The sequence below is a fragment of the Rhamphochromis sp. 'chilingali' genome, assembly GCF_963969265.1.
Source record: "Rhamphochromis sp. 'chilingali' genome assembly, chromosome: 8".
NCBI lineage: Eukaryota > Metazoa > Chordata > Actinopteri > Cichliformes > Cichlidae > Rhamphochromis > Rhamphochromis sp. 'chilingali'.
In genome coordinates this window covers 27805223-27830653 of record NC_137935.1, presented here as the reverse complement: position 1 = coordinate 27830653, position 25431 = coordinate 27805223, and the positions used below count along the sequence as shown (strand labels likewise).

Sequence of the window (25431 nt, the reverse complement as noted above, 5' to 3'; positions counted from 1 at the left end):
TTTTTTTTATTGTGGCTTATTTAATTTGGCAAAGAATTCATCCATCCATCCATCCATCCATCCATCCATCCATCCATTCGCTTCCGCTTATCCTTTTCAGGGTCTCGGGGGGCGCTGGAGCCATCTCAGCTGTCATGACTTTACGAAACGCAATAACATAATTTATCTGCACTGAATGTTTATTGATCTGCTTTATTGTATTCAGTAAAGCTTAATATATATAAAACTGTTGAAAGTAGTTTATTTTTATTTTATATGCACATCGAACCATTTAAAAAAATCAGAATAATTTAGGAGCATTTGTCGATAGGTATAGCCTTTTGATGAAACTACATATTTTGTCTTATAAGCAAAGCTGGCTGTATTACTAATGAGTGCACATGTCAGTGTTGCCGGGAGGTTTGGAGAGATGGCCCCACAGTCACTGTGGGTGGTGCCTTTCTTCGGAGCCATTCAAAGGCAGCCTTTGACATGAGACAGTTGCCCCTCTGCGTAACAAGCAAACGGGATATCAGGGATATCATTGCAGGATAAACAAAAGTCGTGAGTCATGTTTAAAGGAGGACTTTCATAAGTGTCAGGATGCTCTTCATTTAACAGGCACAGAGCCAGCGCCGATTGAGTACTTCTGACCGTGGTTGTAACTGGCTGAAATTATGTTCCCACATATTTTTATTTTGTGCGTAATATTATTTGGCACTATGCATATCGCGTCATCTTTGGAGCTGCAGCTTGGCATGTAAGTAACGTGTTTTGGGTTTGTTTTGGGTTTTTTTGTTTTGTTTAACATCGTTTCCACTGCTTTCCGTTTGCACTGTGAGCACACACTTGAATATATGATCAGGTGAAAGAGAAAGATTTGGGGCTTTTAAATATGACAGAAGCAGCGTGCGTTAGATTGGATTTTTAAAACAGAGATTCTGAGTTTAAACTCTGTTGAACTTTTGATTTCACCATTTATAATTCTCACTTCTCTCCACTCTATGTTTTTCTGCTCAATGACCACTAGGAGTCTCTCTTTCGGGTCCCCTCGTGCATGCGTGTCCACTGTTTTTGTAGCGCGGATGTAATGTGCATCTGCATAATAACTTCCAAAGGAATGTGCTTTTCCTTGGACTGTACTTGAGGGTTTTGAATTTAAATAGACTGTGGAGGACATGATTGATTCTTTCATTACCAGAGAAGAAGAATATTTCCTCTAATTAACTTCAGGTTGCCCTATACTGAAGCCAGATGGTTTGAGGAGGAGGACACCTATGGATAGTTTACCTGCACTCACAACATAAACAGATGCAGGCTCCTTAAATAGAAGCTTACAAAGTTTAAGATTTGAGGCTTTTTTTTTTTACACTTTATTTTGTAGATTTACATTGTAACAATTAAAATGTGGTTGTTTATCTAGTGATAAAAGCAGTAGACGGTGATAATGTGTAATACTAAAACAAATGAACATGTAGAACATGTATATATAACTGTTGTCTACCCCTCAACACAGTCACCTACCAACACATAGACAGAAAAATACAAATAAAGCACTATTTACTGAAAGTCATCAGAAAAACAGATTTTTTTCCCCCAAGTTTTTGCCATTTTGTTATATAAACTATGTGTTTTTCATGCCCAGGCCAAATGTTTGTGCTGACCAGGAGATGTCCATGGTAGGGAGCCGTCAACCTTGCGTCCAGGCTTTTACCCGCATGGTGAAGGTGTGGAAGCAGGGATGCACAAGCCACAAATGGTGTATGGGTGTTGAGAGGAGGTAAATGTAGACTTTTAAAATTTGGTTTGCCACTGGCGATCTCTCCGATAACTGCTGGGGATGACTTCTGTTCACGTGATCTGGGGCTGATAGTTGTAATGTTCATTCTTCTGATTAACAGAAACAGTGACTAATTAGTATTACTACAGTTATTTTTGACTGTTTTATACCTTACACTTATTGCTCTTTTATGCTTTTATATGCATTTATTTTGCTTTTGTGTTTTAATGCCATCTAACCTGCTAGCATGTTTTGGTACCTTGCCATAGCCCTCATCCTTCCCTCTTACTTCATCTTACCCTCTTACATGTTAAGCACTTTGGTACACCATGGTTTTTAAATGTGCTATATAAATAAAGTTTGTTGTTGTTGTTGTTGTTATTAAACCAATTGGCTTTTGCATCTACAAAAATTGTTTAATGATGTGTTAAAAATCTTTTATACACTCAACATTATAAGGTATTACCTGTGAAGGTAATGTAATGACCTTAAAATTGTGAAATTTCCCCTCCTCAGGACAGCGTACTACACAGTTTACAGGCAAGTGTACAGAGTGGATTTGCACACAGTCTACAGGTGCTGCCCTGGTTGGATTCAGAAGGGTGAAGAGAGAGGTTGTCTGCACAGTGAGTAATTGCATTTCATCAGCATGTATCAGATGGAGCTACTTTCAATACTGCTGTGAAGTTGCACTTGAAACAATAACTGAACCCGGAAACAGCCTGTTGTCTAAACCAGCAATGGGCAATTAATTTTCCCAAGAAGCCACATGAGAAACTAGGACTGTTGTGCAGTGCTGCACCAATAAGTTGAACTCAACAGTCTCTGTTTCTCATGTGGCCCCATCGGAAAATTAATTGCCCACTGCTGGTCAAGACTGTATATGCAGAAGTGCACACATAACTTGGATATATCAGCAGCGTTATGCTATGTGATACCTTCAGGGGTTTGCAGTGCCAATATGTGCTTCAATGGAGGGAGATGTGCTGAGACTGGAGACCAAATATGTCATTGTCCACTGGGCTTCAAAGGCACACGATGTCAATATGGTGAGTATTCAGCTTCCCAGAAGATGAAAACTAAAGATTTTGCCAATTTATTAAATTGAAAATAAGTCACTGAAGTATGCAGGTAATTCAAAATAGCCAAATATATGTTTGGGAGCCGGCAAACACACTTATGTATATTCAGGGTCCAGTTCAGACCTTATGTATTCACTCTGCTAAAGCAGAATGAGCCTGTCTTGTAGCTGTGATTGGACGGGGCTGCTCTGTGGGGGCTTTGGCTAGTTAAAGGTGAAAGAAGTGGGTTTTTGTTTGGGAGAAATGTTTTTTCTTTGAAGGCAAGAGCCTGGAGTGCTGTGGCTAACCCAGCTGAGCTTCCTCTCTATAAAAACTGCTCATTAATGAGACTGTCTTCAGTCCTTATTTTATATGACAGAAAAACTAAAACAAAAAATCTTCAGAAATAGAAATTTGGTTTCACCTACCAATATTTCCCCCTGGTTGAACATTTCCTTAATGCATTGAATTAATTGATTTGTTTGTTGAGTATTCTTTAAGGTTTGATAGTTTGGAAATAGGGATATTTCCAGTTTAGAAGCCAATGTGAACTCCCATGTCACTCAGTTATCAGCGTGCTTCTTGCACGGTATAACATAAGGCAGCCAGTTGATGGTTAGCATATACTTACATGTGCAACCGGTTTCCTGTACAAGGTCTCTTTCAGCTGAACAGCTGTTTGCCAGATCACTGCTCAGAGAAAGGACAGTGAACATTTGACAGGGACCAACCTTTCACTCCCTTCCAGTCTTTGTACTAAGCAAACCAGACATTTGCTGCAACCTTTAAATTACTGCGGAGATACAAAGGCAGCACGTGTGCTCTTAGCGATAACCTACCAGAAGGTGAATAAGTGTATTTGCTAAAATGTGGCTTCCTGTAAAATGCATCTAAGCAGTATCTATTACTTAAATTGCATTTAAATAAGCCAAAACAACTTAGAAATATGAATTGTTGGAGATAAGGACTTCTACACAAATAAATAAACTGGACATAATCAAAACCTCTAAAATCTCAGCCTTTCAGTTCTTAATGAACTGCAACTGAGCAACCTGGCATCTGTCACAAATAAATAGCGAACATCTGAAGTAAAGCAGAGTTAAACCCTTATTATTCTTCTTGTCTCTTGTTGCCATCATTGTCTATTCTTTCCGCTCATTGCAGTCTAAGTAACTCTAGTTTTTGTGTGCTTGTTGCTGTTTTGGAGGAGTCCTGCAAAGAGAGAATGGTGAGCGGAAGATATTTGGTTTCTAGCCCCCCACATGCTCACAGAAACGCAAACATGCAGGCAGACACACACATAAGCTTTGCTGTTAGATTTCCCAGGAGAAGGGGCCTGCCAGAGGTGTAACACAGTCCTTCCTCTTGCTAAGATGTTTTCACACAAGCCTGTTGTTGTTTGTTAGAGGCAGCGCTCGCGTTTGTTTTCACGTGGGTTCTTTGGTTTTCACACATCTAAGTGATGGATTGGAAACAGAGATGTTATAATCAGGACTTTCATCCTCTCTCTTTCACGTCCTCTTTGGGAACGCACGTCTTGCTCTTCTCTTTCTTGAAAACACTTTTCCTTCTCTCGTCTCGTGAGACAGATTTATCCACAGTCTTCTGCCAGAAACATTATGCGCCGAGAGAGTCAGCCAAGCTTCTGTGTTCAGCCAGGTTCCTTCCCTCGCAACCTTTGCCTGATGCGGCATCAAAGACACACACTAGTCATTCTGATTTGTGTGGGTTTAAGCAAATTACTATCGTTATTAACCTGCCTTCTTTATTAGATTCGTATTGTGAGATTTCACATTTCAAAATGACACTTTTTTTCTTTCCCGTGTGAGATTCGAGTATGATTTAGAACAAACAGGAACAGTTAAGAAGAAGGAATGCTGACCTCTGTCGTTTTACCTCAGAGTCATAAGTTAAAGGTAGCTGTCGTGCGCTTTGGTCGTGAAGATGTTTCGCAAGACTTTGGTAGACTTATAGTCGATCCCTCGTGTCTGAATCCTTTGCCATGTGCATTTAATCCTGCTGCATGTAATGTTTCTGGTGTTTGTCAGTTTGTACACTGACCAGTCTTTCAGTATCTATATTATGTTCTGCACCTGCACTGGAGGCCGACGTACTGCATGAGAACAGCTGCTTTGTCAGATAGATAAATCTCAGTTTTTTTTTAAAAATGTACTCACAAGAATTAGTTCAACTTCTCTGCTTTCTTTTCACTCAGAACTAGTGTTGTGTTATTTTTTTTTAAAGTCAATAGTGCTTGTTGATTAAATTAGGGCTTCACCTGTCATTGGACAAATTACAACGCTATTATTGATTGCAGCATAGCAGCAACTTTAACCCACATTTTGGCAACTTTACCCCCTTGGTGTTTTTACACTACAACTCTCATCAGATTGTTTCGAGCCTCAAAAACCAGCACGAACTGGGTTTTGATGTAACAGAAAAGAAGAAAGGATTATCAGTATTTACAAAGAACCACAGTGAATACTTCAGATTGTGTGTTGGAGCTGGGCACTCTGAAACTTTTGTGATGGATCCTGTTGCTTATATATTAATAGGGGTTCTTCTCTTGAGGTGCAAAATACATTAAGGAGAATATTTAAATCAAGCACATAAACTGATTCGCTAATGTCTGTGACACACAATTTACTTGTCTTAATTTTTGAGCTTTATATTGAAATTAACTGATTCCACTTAAGTTCAGAAAACGTTTTCATTTGTAAATCTAACCACATGCTCTATTTGGGGATTGCACTCACTGCTCTTTTGCCCCATTTAGTAAATCTGGGCCTTAAAGACTAACTTAAGGGGAGTTGGTACTACAGGAAAGGAAGGAAAGCGTGAATGTGAGTGAATTTTACACTCCCAGAAAAATAAATAGAAGACTTTTCTGTGATTTCATTCTTGTATTTTGCTTGTTTACATTATTGTATTTTGCACAACTCTGTTGCTTGTGAAGCTCGCACACAAGAATTTCACTCACATGTGCTGTACCAATGTATCTGCACATGTGATGTGACAATAAAAGTGATTTGATTGTGTGGATGCCCTCAAGGGCATCACATGTGCCCTCAAGGGCATCCACACTATTGAGATCCTGTTTCTCTTTAAACTTTATTCTTATAGTTGCTCCGCGTTTTTCGGCACTTAACTACTCCCTCAGTTTTCAGCCGATTTTCTCCGTTCAAACTCTAAACTGTTCTGCTCTTTCTGCTAATTCCAGCTATATCTTTTGGTGTTTATTGCTATTATACTATTTAAAATATTACACTTTTTTCCTTTAATTTGTCCCATTGAAATGAATGGGGAAACTTCCACAATTCTGCTAAAACTTTCTTGTCTTTGAAACTTAACTACTGCCTCATACTTTCACCTAGAAACTCCATTCAAACTTTAAAATGTTCTCAAATGATTGGGCTATTCCTGTGTGATTCAGCTTTTTCATATCTGTTACCGTTTTCATGTGATGACTCTTTAAGTTTTCAGTTGCAACTTTGTGATTTTTCAGAAAATACATGCGTTGCTATGGTTGCTATGCAATTAACTCCCAGTGCACACTCGTCCGTTCTGAATTTTCTCTTCATGTCCAGAGATGGGCAGTAACGCGTTACTTGTAACGCGTTACTGTAATCGGATTACTTTTTTCAAGTAACGAGTAATGTAAGGGATTACTATTGCAAAAACGGTAATTAGATTACCTTTACTTTCCCGTAGGAACGCTGCGTTACTGCGTTACTAAAACCGTGAACTTTTTGCGAGAATGTCTCATGACAATGACGCAAGCGAGTGCGACGGCTATGGTAGCTCGTGTGTCAACAATAGAAAACATGGAGCGAGGGATAGAGTACGATCGTGCAGCATTTAATACTTGGAAATACCGACATTATTTTGAATTTGACTCTTTAAAAAGCGACAAAAACATAAGCGTACGTTGTACACTCTGCATCGGAAGAAAACTTCTTTCTACGTCGAAAAATTCCACTTCCAACCTGAGCAAGCACCTAGCACGCTGCCACAAGAATGTTAAATTGACAGAAAACCCCCAGGATCCCCTCACTGACGTGACCGCTGTGGCTACCACATCTACTTCCACCGGGCAAACCTCAGATGGACCCACTCCTGCTAAACAGGTTAAACTAGACGTAAGAGCGACAGGACTTAGTGCCGCTGAACTGAAGAAGCTTGTCGCTGCCTATATCGTCGAGGACATGTTGCCGATTTCCACTGTTGACTCTGAATCATTCCGACGCATCATAGAAAAAATACCAACTAAAAGTGGTGTCAAGCTGCCCCAGAGAAAGTCATTTGTAGGATACCTTGAGAGAGAATATGACAAAATGAACTCTAACTTGAAGGCTACACTCGAAGAGGCAGAGTTTGTTTCCACCACTGCTGACATCTGGACGGTAAATAATAAAAGTTTTATGGGTGTAACAGTTCACTGGATTAATTCCACATTACAACACAACAAGGCCGCTCTAGCATGCAAGAGAATTAGAGGCAGCCATACCTATGATGTAATTGGAGCAGAGATTGAAGAAATCCATTCATCATATGGACTACAAGGCAAAGTTATTGCCACTGTAACGGATAATGCATCCAATTTTGCCAAAGCATTCAGAGTATGTCAGCCCTGTCATTTGGAGTCTGAATCTGAAAATGAAGAAGGTGATGACGAGGAACCGACCTTTACTGATGTCATAGAAGCTCTTTCAGCTGCATCTGGTGATGCACAGTTCAGCCTCCCTCCACACTACAGATGTGCATCGCACACAATTAACTTGATTTCAACAAGCGATGTTGACAAACATCTAAATTCCTGTGCAGACACCAAGGCTGTATATAGGAGTAGCATTGCAAAATGTTCTGCTCTTTGGACTAAAGCAAGTCGATCAACATTAGCCTCTGAACAGGTGGAGGAAGTCAGTCGGAGGAAACTAATGGTACCGACATCCACAAGGTGGAATTCCCTGTATGAGGCCATTTCTAGAATCATCACAATTCCCTTGAATGAACTTAATCCCCTGTGTGTAAAACTGGGAATCAAGTGCCTTAATGAAAGGGAGTACCAGTTCTTGAAAGAGTACTGTACTGTGATGAAGCCCCTGACAGTGGCTCTGGACATCTTACAAGGGGATGAGTGCACCTACGGGGCTTTACTGCCAACACTCACAAGCCTGATGTTAAAGACCCTTGCCCTGAAAGATGACCTCTCTAGAATGACAGCCAGCCTTCCAGATGTCATTGTAAAGGTAAGATTATTATTAATTGCTTTGGGTGGATTTGTTAAATTTATTATACCATTCACAGTGGGTGGATGTTATACTTTGTTTTAAGCAGTGGGTACAATTATTAAAATGATAGAATAAAAGACCAAGTATTCACCCCTTGTTAAATATCAGGGACATTGATCATCATTAATCATGAATATTAATCATAATATCAACAAAAGCCTCAGCCAAAATTAAATCTCATACAGTATTGATAATAGAAAATATAGATGGTTTAGAGCTGTAAAGCCCACAAAATATTGACAATAGGTAATTATACAGTAAAATAATTTTATTCTTAGTTGCATCATATTGTATGTTACAGGCCATCAAGACTCGTTTTGATGCTGTTCTGGACAGCCAAGAAGGACTTCTCGCAGCGGCCACTTGTCCCAAGTTTAAACTTCGTTGGCTGAGAGATGAGCGTAGGAGAGAGTATGTGAAGGAGCTCCTGATAACAGAGTGTCGTAAAGCTGCTCCTGCAACTGAGAACACTAATGTGTCCCAAATCCCAGCCAGCCCAGCCGAAATGGACTTTTTTGAATTTCAGAATCAGCCCACAGAAAGCTTCTCAGCAGAAAAAGAAATAACTGACTTTTTAAGGTCAGGCTATGAGCTTGAGATTCTGAATCAGTTCCCAAATCTCAAAAAGATGTACATGAAATACAACAGTCCAACTCCATCCAGTGCACCAGTGGAACGGCTGTTCAGTTTAGGTGGATTGGTGCTTTCCCCAAAAAGGAACAGAATGTCTGATAGAAGGTTTGAGAAGCTTCTGCTGATGCGATATAACCACTGTTTCAGTCCAAAAGAAAACAATAAAACATAGGTCTTTTTCAGGGTTGCCACAAACTGAGACTGGATTAACAGCCTGAATGTAGCATGCAATAGCATTTTCTGTTTTTGTAATCTCAATATTATGCCTCTCTGCACTTTACCAACTGTTAAAAGATGTTTTTGTTAATTTTATTTATTTTATTTATTTATTTTTTGCTTTATTTATATGAAAAGATGTGTGTATACATAAAAATAATTTATGTTATATGCTGGAGTATGCAGAAATACAGTTTAAGCCTTTATTTTCTTAAAATATGGTGTAATGTGCAGAAATATGTTCAAATGTTAAACAAATTTATTAAAGTCAAAGACTGTTGAATTTAATTAAATTTTTGTTTGATGCACTGTTTATAAAGTTAAGATTAAAAGTAATAAACAATTTTTTAAAAAGACACTTTTCCATTTGATTCACTTTTATATGATGGATTATGCAGAAAAAATAGCATTGGCCCAAAAGGTCTATTGCTTTATCAAGCATTCAGGTAGTGTATCATGTTTTTTAAAAGTAACTAAGTAACTAAGTAATTAATTACTTTTGAAAACAAGTAATCAGTAAAGTAACGGGATTACTTTTTTGAGAAGTAATCAGTAATCAGTAACTAATTACTTTTTTCAAGTAACTTGACCAACACTGTTCATGTCTGAACAACTCCTTGCTACTCACTCAATTTCCACCGCGATCAAATTCTGAGTGCTGATCATCCTGTTTTTTAAGGCGCCCCGCCCCCTTTCCAGGTGGCGCGATTGATAATGACACGGCTCTTCAGACCAAAGGTCCTGGGTTCGATTCCACCTTGGTCAACATGTTTTTTTTAACTACAAATTTATACACTATCACAGACCGGTAATTCATATTGATAATTTATTACAATTCTGCAAAGTTTTATGATTTCACCAGCTTTTCTAATATGGACCTCAGATTCTTGTTAACAGTCTATGGCAGAAATACATACAAGTACACAGCCTGATGAAGCAGACAGAAGCAGTACCTCTGATTGGTTCAGCATTTTCACCTCTTATCAGCACAAATCTCAGCCTCTTCTGCTGTTTTGATTAGAATTTTAAGCTTTTCCACCTTTTTTCAGTTACGTGAGAACCAGTTTGGCTCAATGAGTAGCTGAAAAATATCAGCCTCTTCTGCTGTTTTAGCAGGATTTCAGAGTTCAGCTTTTTCACTTGTTTTAAGCACAAATTTCAGTTTCTTTACCTCATTTCACAACAAAGTTCTTCCTCTTCACCTCTTTTCTGCTAATTTGAGCTTCTGCTCCACAGTGCACATTTTCCCTCTCATCATATCTTTGCTTGTGACCAGAACTCATTTGGCTCAGAGGGTAGGGCAGCTGCCGTGAGACCCGGTGGCAGAGGTTTGAATCCTACCTGTGACAGTTGCTACACATGTTCCCTGCTTGCATGCGCTCTGCTTTCTTGACACTCTCCAGTGTGTCATTACACATACAGCCATCTTCAGCAAGCACTTCTGCTTCTACACCTCTTTTCAGCTCATCTTTTTGCTTCTTTACCTCTTTTCAGCAGAAATTCTTCTGATTCACCTCTTTTCTGCCAAATGTTTAGCCCTTTCACCTCTTACCAGCACAATTCAAAGCAGCTTCTGCTAATTTCACCAGAATTGTCAGTCTCTCCACCTCTTCTTTGTGCGAATGAGTTTGGTGCAGTGAGGTGAGTCGCTGTGTTTAGACCAGAAGGGCCAAGTTTGGATCCTGCTCAGGGCAATATTTTTTGTGTTTTTCAACTTTTTCAGCTTTTTTCAGCAGACATCTTCAGCGTTAAGGCATCCACACAGCATTTTCGCAGGAAATGCAAATTTTTCTAGTTGTGTGGATGCCCTCAAGGGCATTGATTTGATTTCAAACTAAAAAGGTAATCATATTTCAGTATTTTGTTTACAGTTGCTAAAAAAGGTGATTGGCGAATTAAAGAACGTGTTTTTTTTAGAGTGAAAATTGCAATTCATTAAATCAATCAGAATCAGAATCAGAATCAGAATACTTTATTGATCCCTGGGGGAAATTATTTTTTGTTACAGTGCTCCATTTTAAACCAACATTAAGACAAGACAGACAATACGCTAACTAAGAATAGTACAATATATACATATATATACATACATACATACATAAGTCACTTATAAATAAATATTTGGAAAAGAAACATGTGTAGTTGTAGCAGCAAACAGTGTGTTAAGTGGATGCGTTGTACAGGGAGATGGCCACAGGCAGGAATGATTTCCTGTGTCGTTCAGTGGTGCTTTTTGGTAATCTCAGTCTCTCACTGAACGAGCTCCTGTGACTGACCAACATGTCATGGAGTGGGTGGGAGGTGTTATCCAACATTGTCTTTATCTTGGACAGCATCCGCCTCTCCGACACCACCTTGAGGGAGTCCAGCTCCATCCCCACAACATTGCTGGCCTTACGGATCAGTTTATTAAGTCTGTTGGCATCTGCGACCCTCAGCCTGCTCCCCCAGCATGCAACAGCATAGAGGATCGCACTGGCCACCACAGACTCATAGAAAATCCTCAGCATTTTCTGGCAGATGTTGAAGGACCTCAGTCGCCTCAAAAAATAGAGACGACTCTGGCCCTTCCTGTAAAGTGCTGTGGTGTTTTTAGCCCAGTCCAGTTTATTGTCAATGTGTACTCCAAGGTATTTATAGTCCTCCACAATGTCAACACTGACCCCCTGGATTGAAACAGGGGTCAAGTGTTTCCTGGTCTTCCTGAAGTCCACGATCAGTTCCTTGGTCTTTGCCACGTTGAGCTGCAGATGATTCTGCTCACACCACGTGACAAAGGAGTCGACCACAGCCCGGTACTCTGTCTCATCATCCCTGCTGATGCATCCAACCACCGCAGAGTCATCAGAAAACTTCTGAAGATGGCAGGTCTCTGTGCAGTGGCTGAAGTCTGTGGTGTAGAGGGTGAAGAGGAAGGGGGAGAGGACAGTCCCCTGTGGTGCCCCTGTGTTGCTAATCACCTTGTCAGACACACACTGTGGGAGACGTACATATTGTGGTCTTCCTGTCAGGTAATCAACAATCCAGGACACCAGAGAAGCATCCACCTGCATCGCTGCTAACTTATCACCCAGGAGGGTCGGCCTGATGGTGTTGAAAGCACTGGAAAAGTCAAAAAACATGACCCTCACAGTGCTCGCCGGCTGGTCCAGATGGGTGTAGACACGATTGAGCAGGTAGATGATGGCGTCCTCTGTTCCGAGACGAGGCTGATAAGCGAACTGAAGGGGATCCAGATGTGGTCTTACTATGGGTCGCAGCTGGTCCAGGATGAGCCTTTCCAGGGTCTTCATGATGTGGGAGGTCAGTGCCACGGGCCTGTAATCCTGGGGGCCACTGGGACGAGGCGTCTTTGGTACAGGGACGAGGTATGATGTCTTCCACATCACCGGGACCCTCTGCAGGCTCAGACTCAGCATAAACAGTTTATGAAAGACTCCACACAGCTGGGGGGCACAGGCCTTGAGGACAAGGGGACTCACTCCGTCTGGTCCAGCAGACTTGCCTGAGTGAAGTCTCCTCATTTGCATCTCAACCTGGTATTGAGTGAAGGTGATGGGTGGGGGAGGGGTGTCAGGAATCTCACAGGAGGCAACATGTGAAGAGAGAGGCTGGCACAGTGGTGTGGCTCTGGATTCCAGGCTGACTGCAGGTGAGGTTGTGGGGGTGGGAGCAGACACTGTGGTGTCGAATCTATTGAAAAACAGATTCAACTCGTCGGCTCTATTCTCACCTCCCTCAGCTCCCCTGCTGTTGGTTGGCCTGAATCCAGTGATGGTCTTCATGCCCCTCCACACCTCTCTCATGCTGTTCTGCTGGAGTTTCCACTCCAGCTTCCTCCTGTAATTGTCCTTAGCCTCTCTGATCTTGTCCTTTAGTAACACCTGGACCTTCCTCACCTCCTCTTTGTTGCCCCCTCTGAAAGCCCTCTTCTTGTTGTTGAGGAGGGCTTTGATGTCCTTAGTCACCCACGGCTTGTTATTTGGGTAACAATGAACAGTCTGAGCTGGAACAATGGAGTCGGTGCAGAAAGTTATGTAGTCTGTGATACACTCAGTAAGCCCATTGATGTCCTTGGCGTGAGGCTCACAGAGTGTTTCCCAGTCGGTCACCTCGAAACAGCCCTGTAGTTCCGCTATTGCCTCCTCTGACCACCTCCTAACAGTCCTGGTGGTCACAGGTTCCCTCCTCACAATTGGCACATAGCGGGGGGTGAGGTGAATCAGGTTATGATCTGACCTACCAAGTGGGGGGAGGGAGGAGGAGCTGTATGCATCCTTGACGTTAGCATACAGTAAGTCTAAAGTTTTCTCTCCCCTGGTGGGACAGTCCACATATTGTTTGAATGTTGGTAGTGTATTGTCCAGTGATACATGGTTGAAGTCACCCGAGATCACAATAAAGGCACTCGGGTGCTGAGTCTGTAGCCGAGCTATGGCAGAGTGGATAGTGTCACATGCAGCTGTGGGGTTAGCAGAGGGGGGAACATAAACAGCCACCAAGATGACGTGAGAGAATTCCCTGGGTAAATAATACGGCCTGAGTCCAACAGCACACAGTTCAGTGTCCGGGCAACAAATCCTTTCTTTGATTGTTATGTTGGCAGGGTTACACCACCGGTTGTTAACTAAAACAGCAAGCCCACCTCCTTTACGCTTACCGCTAGCGATGCTGTCCCTGTCCGCCCGAACAGTGTGGAAGCCTTCCACGGAAGCATTCTCATCGGGAATGACCTGGTGCAGCCATGATTCGGTGAAACACATCAGGCTACACTCTCGGTATTCCCTCTGACTCCGTACCAGTGCTGAGAGCTCGTCGATTTTACTTGCCAACGATCGCACATTTCCCATCACGATAGACGGCAGACACGGTTTAAACCTCCTCCTCGCTTCGAGCCTCCGCTGTCTCACCGTCACCTTTTTTCTTCTCTTCTGTCCTTGACCTCTGCATCCCCGATGTGTTTTCCTCCAAATTTCAGCTGGTACAATGACAATGAGTTTATTTTTTTAATTACAAGCCTGACTTTCTCGTAGCAAACGACTTCCTGTCACTATTCATCCTGTCACTATTTCTTAAGATATATAACAAAGTGCGTTGTGAGGACAAAGGATATGTCAGCCTTGCCTTTTCACCACAGCAGATTTAGACTTCAAAAGAGGCAAAATGTACACTGAGAAAAAGCCGAACATTCTGACTCTGGTTTTAGTTCAAGTTACAATCCAGGCACTGCTCCCCCTTGCCTCTTTTCAGCACTCATCACTGACTGACTTTCTTGAACTGTTACTTTCTTTGGTGCTCTGGCCAAGTCGTGGTGGTAGAACCCACAGTGTGTTGTGCGGGCCAGCTGACCACCTGCTTCTCATTTCTGATGTGAGACAGTAGGCATCATCCAAGGAAATCTATGTCAGCCACTGACACCAAGGCCGGGGTGTTGACACTGGGAGGTCATAAACAGCCTGCATGTTGCCCGAAGCATGTGTTGAGACTCTGGAGCCGGCTCTGTAATAGTTCTATTTATCCCTGCTTGTGAATGCCACCCTGTCTCACTCTGTAAAGCTTTGGATTAGGCTTTGGTTTGGTTAGATTGGTGCATGTGTCTGTATAAAATTAAGAGACCATGGGCACATAACAGCGTGAGGACAGAAACCATCTGGTCCTCACTAAAGAAGCCTTGGCTGCTTTCAGTGCACTTTTGGAACAGTTGTTATGAACGGTGCTTAAGACTAGATCTTGTAGTGGGTGTTTTTAATGAGACAGCGATCAAAATCAATAGAAATTACAACTTTCTTGCAAAAAGTTAATTGATATAAGTTGTGATATTATAGGTAGCAACATCCAAACAAACTTTGTTGGGAATGTATGGTAGAACAAAGATTTTTCTAACACAAACAAAGTCACCAGGCGGTGTGTGAATTAAACTAAGTATATGTAGCAACAGAAGTGGACTGGACAGTTTTATTTCCAGACTTTAAATCTGAGGAACTCTGTTGACAGCCTCGGGGGAATTGCAGTTTCAGTGTAAATCACATTTTCTCTCATGGAATCTTCTTTCTTCATTTGAACTTGAATGTTTGATTCTGCGGACCTCGAGTTGTCTATTATCGGATCACATCTCACCCCAGTCACTGAGCTCCTGTCTGGACGGGATTTCTGTCAGATTAAACACACCAGTCTTTATCTGTGTCAGTGTTTGAACACTTGTGTACATATTTTTACAAAGGTGTGAATTAGATTGGGCTTGATTGTATGACATAAAGCTGAATGGATGGTGGAGATGGAGTTGCAGGAACACGTCTGCAGTCTTTAGTGTGGTAGATTACAGTAGGTTTTCTCTGAAAGTTTTCTTCTGTGATTGCCGAATGAAAAGGCTTCAATACAACTGAAGTTCTCTATGACTGTATTAAAGTTTTTCAATGAGCTACTGAAATGGGAAACAGCTATAGCTATAGAGGGAGTGGCTTTTCCTGCAGAGTTGTTAGGATGACTGCAATAAATAAAACAGTGGGAGACGGTGACTCAGTTACCACCAGGTCTCTTCTGTTGTGTATTTACTTTTGGTACAGGAAGCAGAGACTCTGTTTATTATGTGCATTTGACTATGTAAAACAGATTATAAACAGTCTGGCATAAATGGATGCAGTTTTGTTTGGATGTTGAAATTTTCTTTTAAGTCTTGGATTTTGTTGACTGTGTTTGTGCATTTTGATTTGTTTTACAGTATTTCAACAGTGAAATGTGTCCTAGAGAATCGGGAGTTATTTTTGTTTGTGTTGCAGCAGGTTTATATGTGCATGTGTTTGGATTTTCATGGTTCTCCTACCTAAATGTTATTTTTGTCGTTAATGTGTTTGAACAGAACTGGCTCTAGAGCCCCAGTTTTTAAGACCAATATGGAAACCACTGGAAAAATATTAAGAGGTAAAATAATGTAGACTGAAAGCAACACAGCAGTGTGCTTGTGAGAGGAAAAGTACTGCAGAGGTGTACTAAAGGTGTGCAGTTTGAGTGCTGTGGTCAGTAGGTCTGGAAAAGACGTTACTACATTAATAAAACTTAGCCTATCTGAAAGAAGGAAATACAGCCAGTAATAATGCAAACCCAGTAAATTAACAGATGTATCAATATGACACTTGGTTCATTAAGACATGGAAGAATCTGATGTATTACAATCAAGTATTTAATTAAATCATGTTTAACTTAATTACATTAAAAGACAATTTTAGTCTTGATTCTGTACAAATTTGATATAAGGTCAGAATGTATGAAAAAAGTCATCTTTTTTAGGATTCATATGTAAATGCTTTTGGAAAAATAGAAATATTTTAAAATAAAAATAGCTTGCAGCCAACATGAAAAAAACAAAACAAGACAAGAACATTGGTTATACTAGTCGATATTCAGAAAAGATTCTTATCTGGAAAAGATAAACACTTTAGATGCTGTTAAAAAGTTTTAGACCCTCCTACTCTCCACACACAGATGTCTGAGGAACTTCAAAGAATGGGGATGCTATTTTCTGGGAATTGATTGGTCAGTAGGTGACGATTTCATACATGTTGAGCTCTAATCTGGAACCTAATCTGATCTGTGTTAGTGCACAGCATATGTTACCATGGCAAGCTACCGCAGTAAGAAGTTAACCATGTTCATAGTACTGAAAACCAGGTTTAACCCTGAATTTACCAAGGAAGATTCAACTAGCTTTGTAGAACAGCTTCCTGCACTATGAACCAAGTCCAGCATATCCAGGTTATCTTTTTGTTTTCTGGATTCACTTTCCTCACCGCTGGTGATCAGGATAAGCGCTCACACAAAGCTGATTATCAACTCCTTAAATTAAACCAGAGTTTCCACTGCAGGTTGATATGATGGGGTTGGCGTTGGCAGCATCTAACCAGTATAAAAGGGTTTTTTCCATGGGTCATAACACTTTTCTTCCACAGAAAATGATCCCTATGAGTGCTACCTACACCAGAGACATCAGATGGTGTTTCAAAAATCGCTACAAAATATAAAATATACACCTGTAAAATACAAAACTGTTGTAAAGAAACATGGTTAACCATGTTTAACACTGAAGTTACACAAATAAAACAAAATCCTGTTTTGTAGTACTGGCTTTAGGGCTCTGGTTGTTGTGTTTGTAGCATTTCAAACACATATTACCAGCAGGGAAGTTTCAGAGTGCCTTTGGGAACATCAACACTCATAACATGATTGAAGGTGTTTCTTTACTTTATATATATATTTTTCTATCATATAAATGCCACTAATGATATCGGCAAATACCTAATATCGACTGAAATTGACTGACATATAGACATATAGACACATTCTGTCTCTCACAGTTGAAGTGTACCTCTGGTGCAAATTACTGACCTCTGTCATCGTTTTAAGTGGGGGAACTTGCACAATCGGTGGCTGACTAAATACTTTTTTGCCCCACTGTATGATAATGGTCGAGCTTTAGTTGGGCTCTGCAGATTTGTACATATGCTAAGCTCATTGCATGTTTCCTCTTTGAGTATTCTGTGGAGGTGTTTATGCAAATTCTTGTACCTTACGCTTGACTGTTTCCATTTTTCACACAAGAAAATTAATGTTTCCTTCATACATCATTTAGGACCGGTTCAGGGAACATACTGGAAATTGTTAACTCTAATCCATTGGGTTTTGAATATAGCTAAAAAATATTTGCAACTTGGAAAAGATTCAGGAAAAATGATTTGGTAATGTCTTCACTTGGTATGGTGTATATCCTTTATAGAGCCTCTGCCAGTGTTTAGTCCTCTGTCTTCTACTGCTTTCACATGTCTTTGGCAGTAATATCACACATTCCTGGATTTGACTCTGGACAGAAAGAAAAATCTGTTCAGGATGAATTTTTACTGGTATGCCTGTTCCTGCTCTGAACTTTAAAAAGAGTGTCAGTGAAACAATCTGTCCGTCAAGAAAGAGAAAAAAACCATAGTCTCTTTCAGGTCTCTGGAAGTAATTAAGCTCAACGATGTAGTCAAGCCAAAATATCAATATGTGGTTACAATAAAAACATGGCTGAGGAAAAATAAATAAATCTAGTCCTAGATTTAATTTGATAGAAATGTTCGTGAAGACCCAGAATGAAGGTGTATAACGTCTTAGTAGCTCCTGTGGTTGTTCTCACAAAACAGTGATGTCTTTCACAGGTTTGGAAGGAATCCTCTTAACTAACATACCATGCGGGGAGTTTAGCTTCTCTAAGTCTTTCCGTGCACTTAGGTCATAGCAGAGCTCCAGGTGAGTTTTGAGCATTGTGCTTTAACTCCTAAGCAACAGAAGCAGATTGTTCTTTCCCTCTAGGTACAAAGGAGTCATTTTAGAACAGTTGTAGTTCCAAATCATTGTCAACAACTATGATCTTAACACAACCTGGGATATAAGACAGCACTCTAAAGTCCCAGCTCACACATGTGCAGCAGGCAGTAATTTATTTAAATTATGACAACTGTGTGGTTGTAATGATGGCAGGCTGGAGTGCTTATGTTGGTCTTGTCTGAAAGGTTTCTGCAACAATAATTTAGGTCATGGCTACTAAAGTCTGTGAGGTGTGGAAGTCATAACGTTTGTTTCTGACAGAACTGAAGTGCAAATGTCTAAATGACCTCTGACAGGTCGGTTGTTGCTTTGGCTAGCGCTTTGTGTTTTTAATAATAGTGGTTAATGAAAAGCTTCACTGAGGGTTCCTGTGCATCTCTGGCGTAATATGTGCTTAATGACTGAGAAACCAATACCAATCTCCCAAGACATGTTTTAAACACATGGTAGCGATCAGCTTTTGAAAACTGAGTTAAAAGCCGCAGATGCCTCTGGCTGAATACATCAGACCTTACAGCAAGTTAAAATTAAATGTTGAACTCTAATAGTGATTGGATGCCAGAGGTTTCCATGATCCACAGAAAAAACTGTATCATCATAGTTATAGTCATGTGTGATTTTTCAGGATAAACATAGTTTGTCTTCTTATTAAACACTGAGACTAAGACAGTGATAATGTTTGTTATGTGCTAGCGTTGCTTCCTTTGTGACCTGTGCACCCAGTCATCCTGTTTTCATTCCTGAAGTCTCTATATGTGGATGTAGGAATCATATGCCGAGACACAGACCGTGAATATGGCTCGTCTAACAGCAGGACACAGGGGGGAGCAAGGCAAGTGCTACATGATCAGCATAGCTATCAGAGGAGGGAGGAACATTAGATCAATTGCTGCCATGTGACAGGGAAGTAGCCACATGCTAAAAAAAACACCCCGGCATCTTTTCAAATGCATTTAGCTATCATTTTTATCAGGTTAATGCTGAACAGGCCGCAGCTAATGGTCTGTGAGATGAGCCATGTGCACTCAAGGCTCACTGTTGAATTCCTACAGTAGCAGTGGAGTTATTCTTCCATGAACTCGGTTTGGCTGTGCTCTATAGTGTTAGTTTTGGGTTTAGAAAAATAAGCCTAAGATAGAGGCCCCCTTTTTCGAGATTTTTGAAGTAGACAAGTGGTGAGTTTTCCACCAAGAAAGTGCCCCAGAGTTCTGAAAACTACTTTAGGGAAGTTAGCAAAAGGGATAAAAACCTTTTTTGGCCTTCACTAATCTAAAACTGGAGAAATATCTGATATGCAGCTGTTTGGCTATAAAGCAAGCAGTGCAATTCTGATTGTTTTTCAGTGTGAACTTTTCTCAGAAGAAGATAAAAAAAATGCTATCTTGACCTTTTGTTGTCTTGTAGAAGAACATCAAAGAGCTGAAAGCGCTGTGAGTCATTCAGGCCTACACACTTCACTAGTTTCTCTAACAACATGGTTTTCTTTATAACTCGTGTTCTTGCTCATTTAAAGGTAAACTTTTCCTTTAACATATGACAGTAAGTAGGCAGCATTAGCAGTCAGTAGCATTAGGGGAAATGTTGGAAGTGAATGGTGAAAGTTAGAACATGCTGACGCTGTGTAACTTAGTACATCTTACTACGTGTAATAATTCTCAAAAGCTAGAAAGACCCTGGCATGGATGTTGTTTCACAATGAAAAGTAAATAGTAACGTTCAAAGCTTTATTAAACTGAAAAATCATCCTTAGCACGATCATGTTTATTCCATATCTGAAACAGCAATACTGAGATGCTGAACAATCTTCTACATGCAGTACAGTTAGGCATAAATCTACATCCATGTTTCATCCTCTCTGTGGAAGGCATTTTTGAGGAAGATAGTTTTCCCAGATGTTGAAGAAAACTTGATGGAATTATGGGGCAAAAAGTTCAAATAAGACTATCAAGCCAGGGGCTCCAGTTCAACTTTTCTATCCCAATTAATGAACTGGGTTTTAATGTTGGAACTTTGGTAATTACAGAGAAAAATGCTGGTGTTGTGCGCGGATTAAATGTTGGGGGAGAAAGCAGGATAGCACACAGTTGTTGTGATTCATGTCTCTTGTACTGCACTGTCAGAGAACAAATAAGGTTTTATTATTTACTATTAGGAAATGAAAGATAAGAAAAAAAAAAGCATGTTTACACCAAGTAAATAATCTGTGTCCCCCTAAAACATCTGATCCATCCTTACAATAAAAACAAGTTTTGAAGAGACAAATGGGAAGCATGTGAGCTGCACAAGTGAGTTCACCACATGGTTGAAAGTGAGCAGGGCTAAATGTTTGTCACATAGAAAATTAAGAGCAAGGAGAAAGGAAGCTTTTCAAAATACTTTCTCACATATCAATGCGTCATATTAACAAACCCAGCTATCCAAAATTAGGGCTTTCCATCACCAATGACCAGCTCTGCCTTTCTCCTCCTCTGTTATTGTATGCTTCAGACGGGACTTAAAGACAGTTGGCATTCTTCCTAAATGTTCTGAGCCATGATTGATTGTATCCCTTCCTCAAGCTCGCCATATCTTGAAAACAATCCACCTTTTGTCTCATCTTTAGTTGCCGCTGAGCAGATTGTTGAAGCTTACTTCCTTCTCTGTGACAGGTTCTTTAAGCTCCTCAGCTGTCCCTGAATAACCTTTGACCTTTATGGTTCACAAGGTCTTTTGCTTTTTCTCCGCAATGGGACACTTCTACATCATAGCTAACACACATTTTCAGCTTCGATAAATAATAATAAATACAATATATATATATATATATACATATATGTAAAACAAATCACTAATGGAGCAATGCACTGGAAAAAGATACAAAATCATCACTTGGAACAGCTCACATTTGAAATATTACATCTCATTGGCAAATAGCAGTTATGTGGAGCTGCTGAAGTAGAATAGCTGAGTAAGAATGTGTCCTGTTTCATGAACGTTTCCAAAAGTTCATGGTGTATATGTCGAGCATAATCTCACAGTTTAAATAATCTTTTTGGTAATGTGTAACATTAAGTTAAATAAAAAGGCTGAAAAATGGCCTGTTATTGTAGAGAAGTGTGAGCTGAGGCTTTTTCTTTACTGGTCTGTCTGGTAAGTATTTCTTTTCACAGTTAACTTGCCATAATAGAAACAAACCTAGAATAGGTGGGAAATAAACACCGGTCCTGCTCCAGACCCAAATTCCATCTATTAAGGAAGATTCAGTAAATTTACTCAGGCTTGAATTTCACTTACCACAACTGAAGCTCTGCTGCATTCATTGAAGAGTGCTGAGAGAGACAAATCATGCAGCCAAAGCCTGCTGATTCAGTTATTGATCCAGACTTGTATCTTTAAATGTTTTACCATGAGGAAAATGGGCACATTGCTGAGGGTTTGTTGATTTATTTAATGTCCATGTACTAAAGGTAGTTTTTTTTTCTAGGGGAAGGAAAAACGGTGGTCCTTGGAGAAACTGGAAAGAGGGGGGGCACTGTATGCTATGCTGAAGACAGTAATGTCAATAACACCTGATGAGATATCCAGGAATAAGGACTTGGTGGTTGATAGTTGTCTATGGAGAACACAAAAGCATTCAAACAGCTGTCCTCTCTGTTCGGCCTAACTGATGGGAAACAAAAATCACTTCCATTCATAAATGAAGAAGAAAACAGTTTCCGTCTTGTTTTGAACTTTATCAAGATAGATACATGGATACATTACAAGAAGACGAAAGCTCTGGCAGAAGGCTCACAAAGCCATCTGTTGCAACAAGTTGAGATCATATACAGTATCGCTATGTTTAAAATCGATAGCTTCCTGATAAAATAAGTTAGTTGCACTACTTCGGCTCTATGGTGACCCCTTGGGTAAGGAAGGGAGCAGCTGAAAGTACCTTCTTTTGATGACTGTCTGCAGAGATTTTGAGGCTGAATTATGTGGAATTCTATAACTAAGTAAAAAATACATTAAATTCCTGCATATAGGTGACGGTTTAAATGGAAAAACATTTTTGCTTTTTCAGTCTTCCCATTAAAATAAGTGCTATTCAGTAACGATGACAGGGCGACACAGTTCACATCGCTAACACTTTTTAAGCGTTGCGTTGTTTTGTGCTGGAAAAAGCTGGATTTTAAAAATGCCCTGAAAGGCACTAAGTGAACACTTCTCCCTGCACACCATCTTGATGGTGATGACAAATGACCCTGAGCTAATACGGAGAGCTCATTAAGGCTCCAGGGAGCTGCAGGATCAAAGTGGGGATGTGTGAGTGGGGGGGGGCAGGGCTGTAAGGTTAAGAGTCTATGTCACTTCCTTGTGAGTTGATGAAAAGTATAGAACAGGGTTGTGTCTCTGTGGACAGCTATAGGTATGCACATGTGTGTGTGTGTGTTTTCCCGGATGGGCATAAAGTTTCTTAGAGCCTCTTCTTGTTAAAGATGAATGGGAAGAGTGTTGGACTTCCATGTAAGTAAAGGCTTGTAAAGCCAAGGCTTACATTATTTATGTGTATTTTTCTGAGGAAAACAATGTGCTAATTATAAAAATAAAACAACTAAGGAAAAGTGATTTACAAAGACCTAAACCCAAAAGATAAATATCTGTAATATCAGCACTGATCATTGTCTCCTTCAGAAATTCTTGAAATTAATTGTGAATCTGTGTCTCCCTTTACATTACCCAGAAAACCCTGCATGCCCTTGGAAACCAAGTGTGGGTGTGGCCTGAAAAAGAAATATGGCGACCCATCCTTTGTTTCTGAGGTCCTGCAGAACTCTGCAAACTTTTAAAATCCTGTAACAACTAATGTTCAAGCGAAGCATTCAATTTCTGAGGATATTTGTCACGGCTGCTGCTTTTCCTTGCTTCTGATTTCACCCACTGTAAAATATGGAGCCGTATAGTATCTCTTTATCTCCACAGGGAACACACATGGTTGCAATAATTCAGCATCGCTCGTCCAAACTATGGCTCTTTGCATCACATCGCATGAAAGGATTTGAATAGGCTATTGATAACGCATCTTGCTTGCTCAGCTGGAGACAATTTTGTCTAAACTGACTGCTGTGGCTTTGTGCTGTTATCAGGAAGCAGCTTTCAGCACAGACTCAAATCCTTTCTTTATTTCTTATTTTTTGAGAATGCAGATGTGGGGAAACAGATATATTATCAAGTATTTTACCTGAACAACATAAACAGTTTTTCATACCCTGTTGTCTTTTAATAACTCTGGCCAAGTCGTCGGTTGCTTCATGGGTGTCTTCCCCCTGCAGGCTCAACATAAGAGTACTGCTGAGTATGTTAAAATCGAAAGCCTTTTTTTTTCTCCCCCGAAACCAAAGGCTTTGTTTCATGGCTTATGTAAAATGTATGTGCCTTTAGATTAGCCTTTGCATAGTTAGATAGCGGTATATTGAAGAAATAGGACATTATTCCTTCATTACCCCTTGAAAAGCTAAACAAATCTTAAAAACCACCATTAAAAGCATGTTATTTTATAATAGCAAGTTAATAAAAAAAGATTATGACTTTCACAAAGTGATACATCAGACTAATTTAAACAAACACTGTTGTCGTGTTCCTTCAATCTAATAAAAACAAGCTGCCAAACGATGCATTTTTTAAAAGCACGCCGTTTCCTGTTTTTTTTCCCAAACTGTTTCTCCACATTGGAAATTTCCTGTTATTCAGAATAAACAAACTCAATGTACAGTGAGGGGCCATTTAATCTTTTTAACAGATGGCGACAAGATACTAAATAATATTTCCTTTCCACCTTCTCTGACAGGAGATGTCTATATCTGATGTCTGCATATCACTGACAGCGTATCCCTTTTCGAAACCAGTCCTGTAACAGTGTATCATGGACCAGAACTACTGTGGCAAAAAACAGCATTTTACACTCATTGATCAGGATCAAGTCAGCTGTATAGACTTGATCCTGATCAATGAGTGTAAAATGTTACACTGCTGTTTTCTATCTTTGGATTGTAGGGACAATAGGTGCCAACCTCATCTGACCAGCTATAAGTAATGGCGTGGGATAGTAAAGGTGGTATGAAAGATTGTAGTGTTTTCAATAGAAAGCAGTTTAAACAGTGGGGACTTCAGTAAAACAGAAATACGCAAAAAAATAAATAAATTAAAAAAGTTAAAAAAAAGTATTTCTGTATATCAAATGAAAGCCCGTTTTACAAACCAGAAACTATTTTAAAGTAATGCCATAAATGAAAATGTCTTCCTTTGTTGCTTGATTATAACTACTGCAGATGTTAGCAACATTTACCAGACCTGCCTGTTATAAATCTTCAGCCAACAATCTGTCTACTATAAAAATAATACTTAGAGCAATATCTCATTGCCATGTGTCATAGATCATTCATATTAATAGGGTTTCTTGTTACCGCTTCATGCATATTAGAAGATAAAGGAAAATTTGTGTGGTGATATCACACCAGATTAGAAGGTTGGGAAAACCAAGTAAGAAGTAAGGTTAGATAAACATATTAAGACTTTGAAAAGAGATTTAATGCCAGTATTTATTTTTTTTTAAATTTGACCTCGAATGAGGACTTTTAGTTGGGTAGTAGAAGGGACACTTAGAAGATCTCCTCAATTCCATTGACATGCCTTCTGTAGAGGAAACAGAGTCTAGGGACAAAAGGGATGACTAAGCCATCACTGGAGGTGAGGTCACTGAGGTAGTTTGGCGAGGCCTCTGGAGTGGATGAAATTTGTCCTGAGTTTCTCAAGGCTCTGGATGTTGTGGGGTTGTAACAGCTAACACGCATATGCAACGTTTGTGGAAGTTGGGGAGATTGTACCTGGACTGAAAAACCTCTTCAAGAAGAGGGTCTGGATGGTGTGCTTCACGTTTAGGGGGATCATACTCCTCAGCCTCCCCTGGCAAGGTCTTAGTCCATCTCTCTTGGTTGTGCCCTGTGGGTAAACGGAGTGTTAGGTTTGGTGGTCTCAGGATTGTGTCTCTTGCACTTGAGCAGTTTGTGGTTGAGCAGCAGGGATGAGACTTTCTCCTGTTCTTTCATTGTGCTTCATGAGTGCACCGATCCTTAAATCCTGTCAATAGACTTCAATTTTA

The 25431-nt window shown here is 40.1% G+C and overlaps 1 protein-coding gene across 1 annotated transcript in view; it reads left to right on the top strand.

Annotated features, from left to right (window-relative positions):
* The first annotated feature begins 407 nt into the window (after positions 1-407).
* The window catches only part of egfem1 (EGF-like and EMI domain containing 1), a 62996-nt gene continuing 37972 nt past the window's right edge, over positions 408-25431 (top strand). Inside the window, exons 1-4 of the mRNA XM_080888276.1 lie at positions 408-739; positions 1625-1759; positions 2276-2385; positions 2704-2808. Coding sequence (XP_080744402.1) covers positions 657-739; positions 1625-1759; positions 2276-2385; positions 2704-2808 — 433 coding nt within the window. The 5' untranslated portion in view covers positions 408-656. The remainder of the gene's footprint in view (positions 740-1624; positions 1760-2275; positions 2386-2703; positions 2809-25431) is intronic.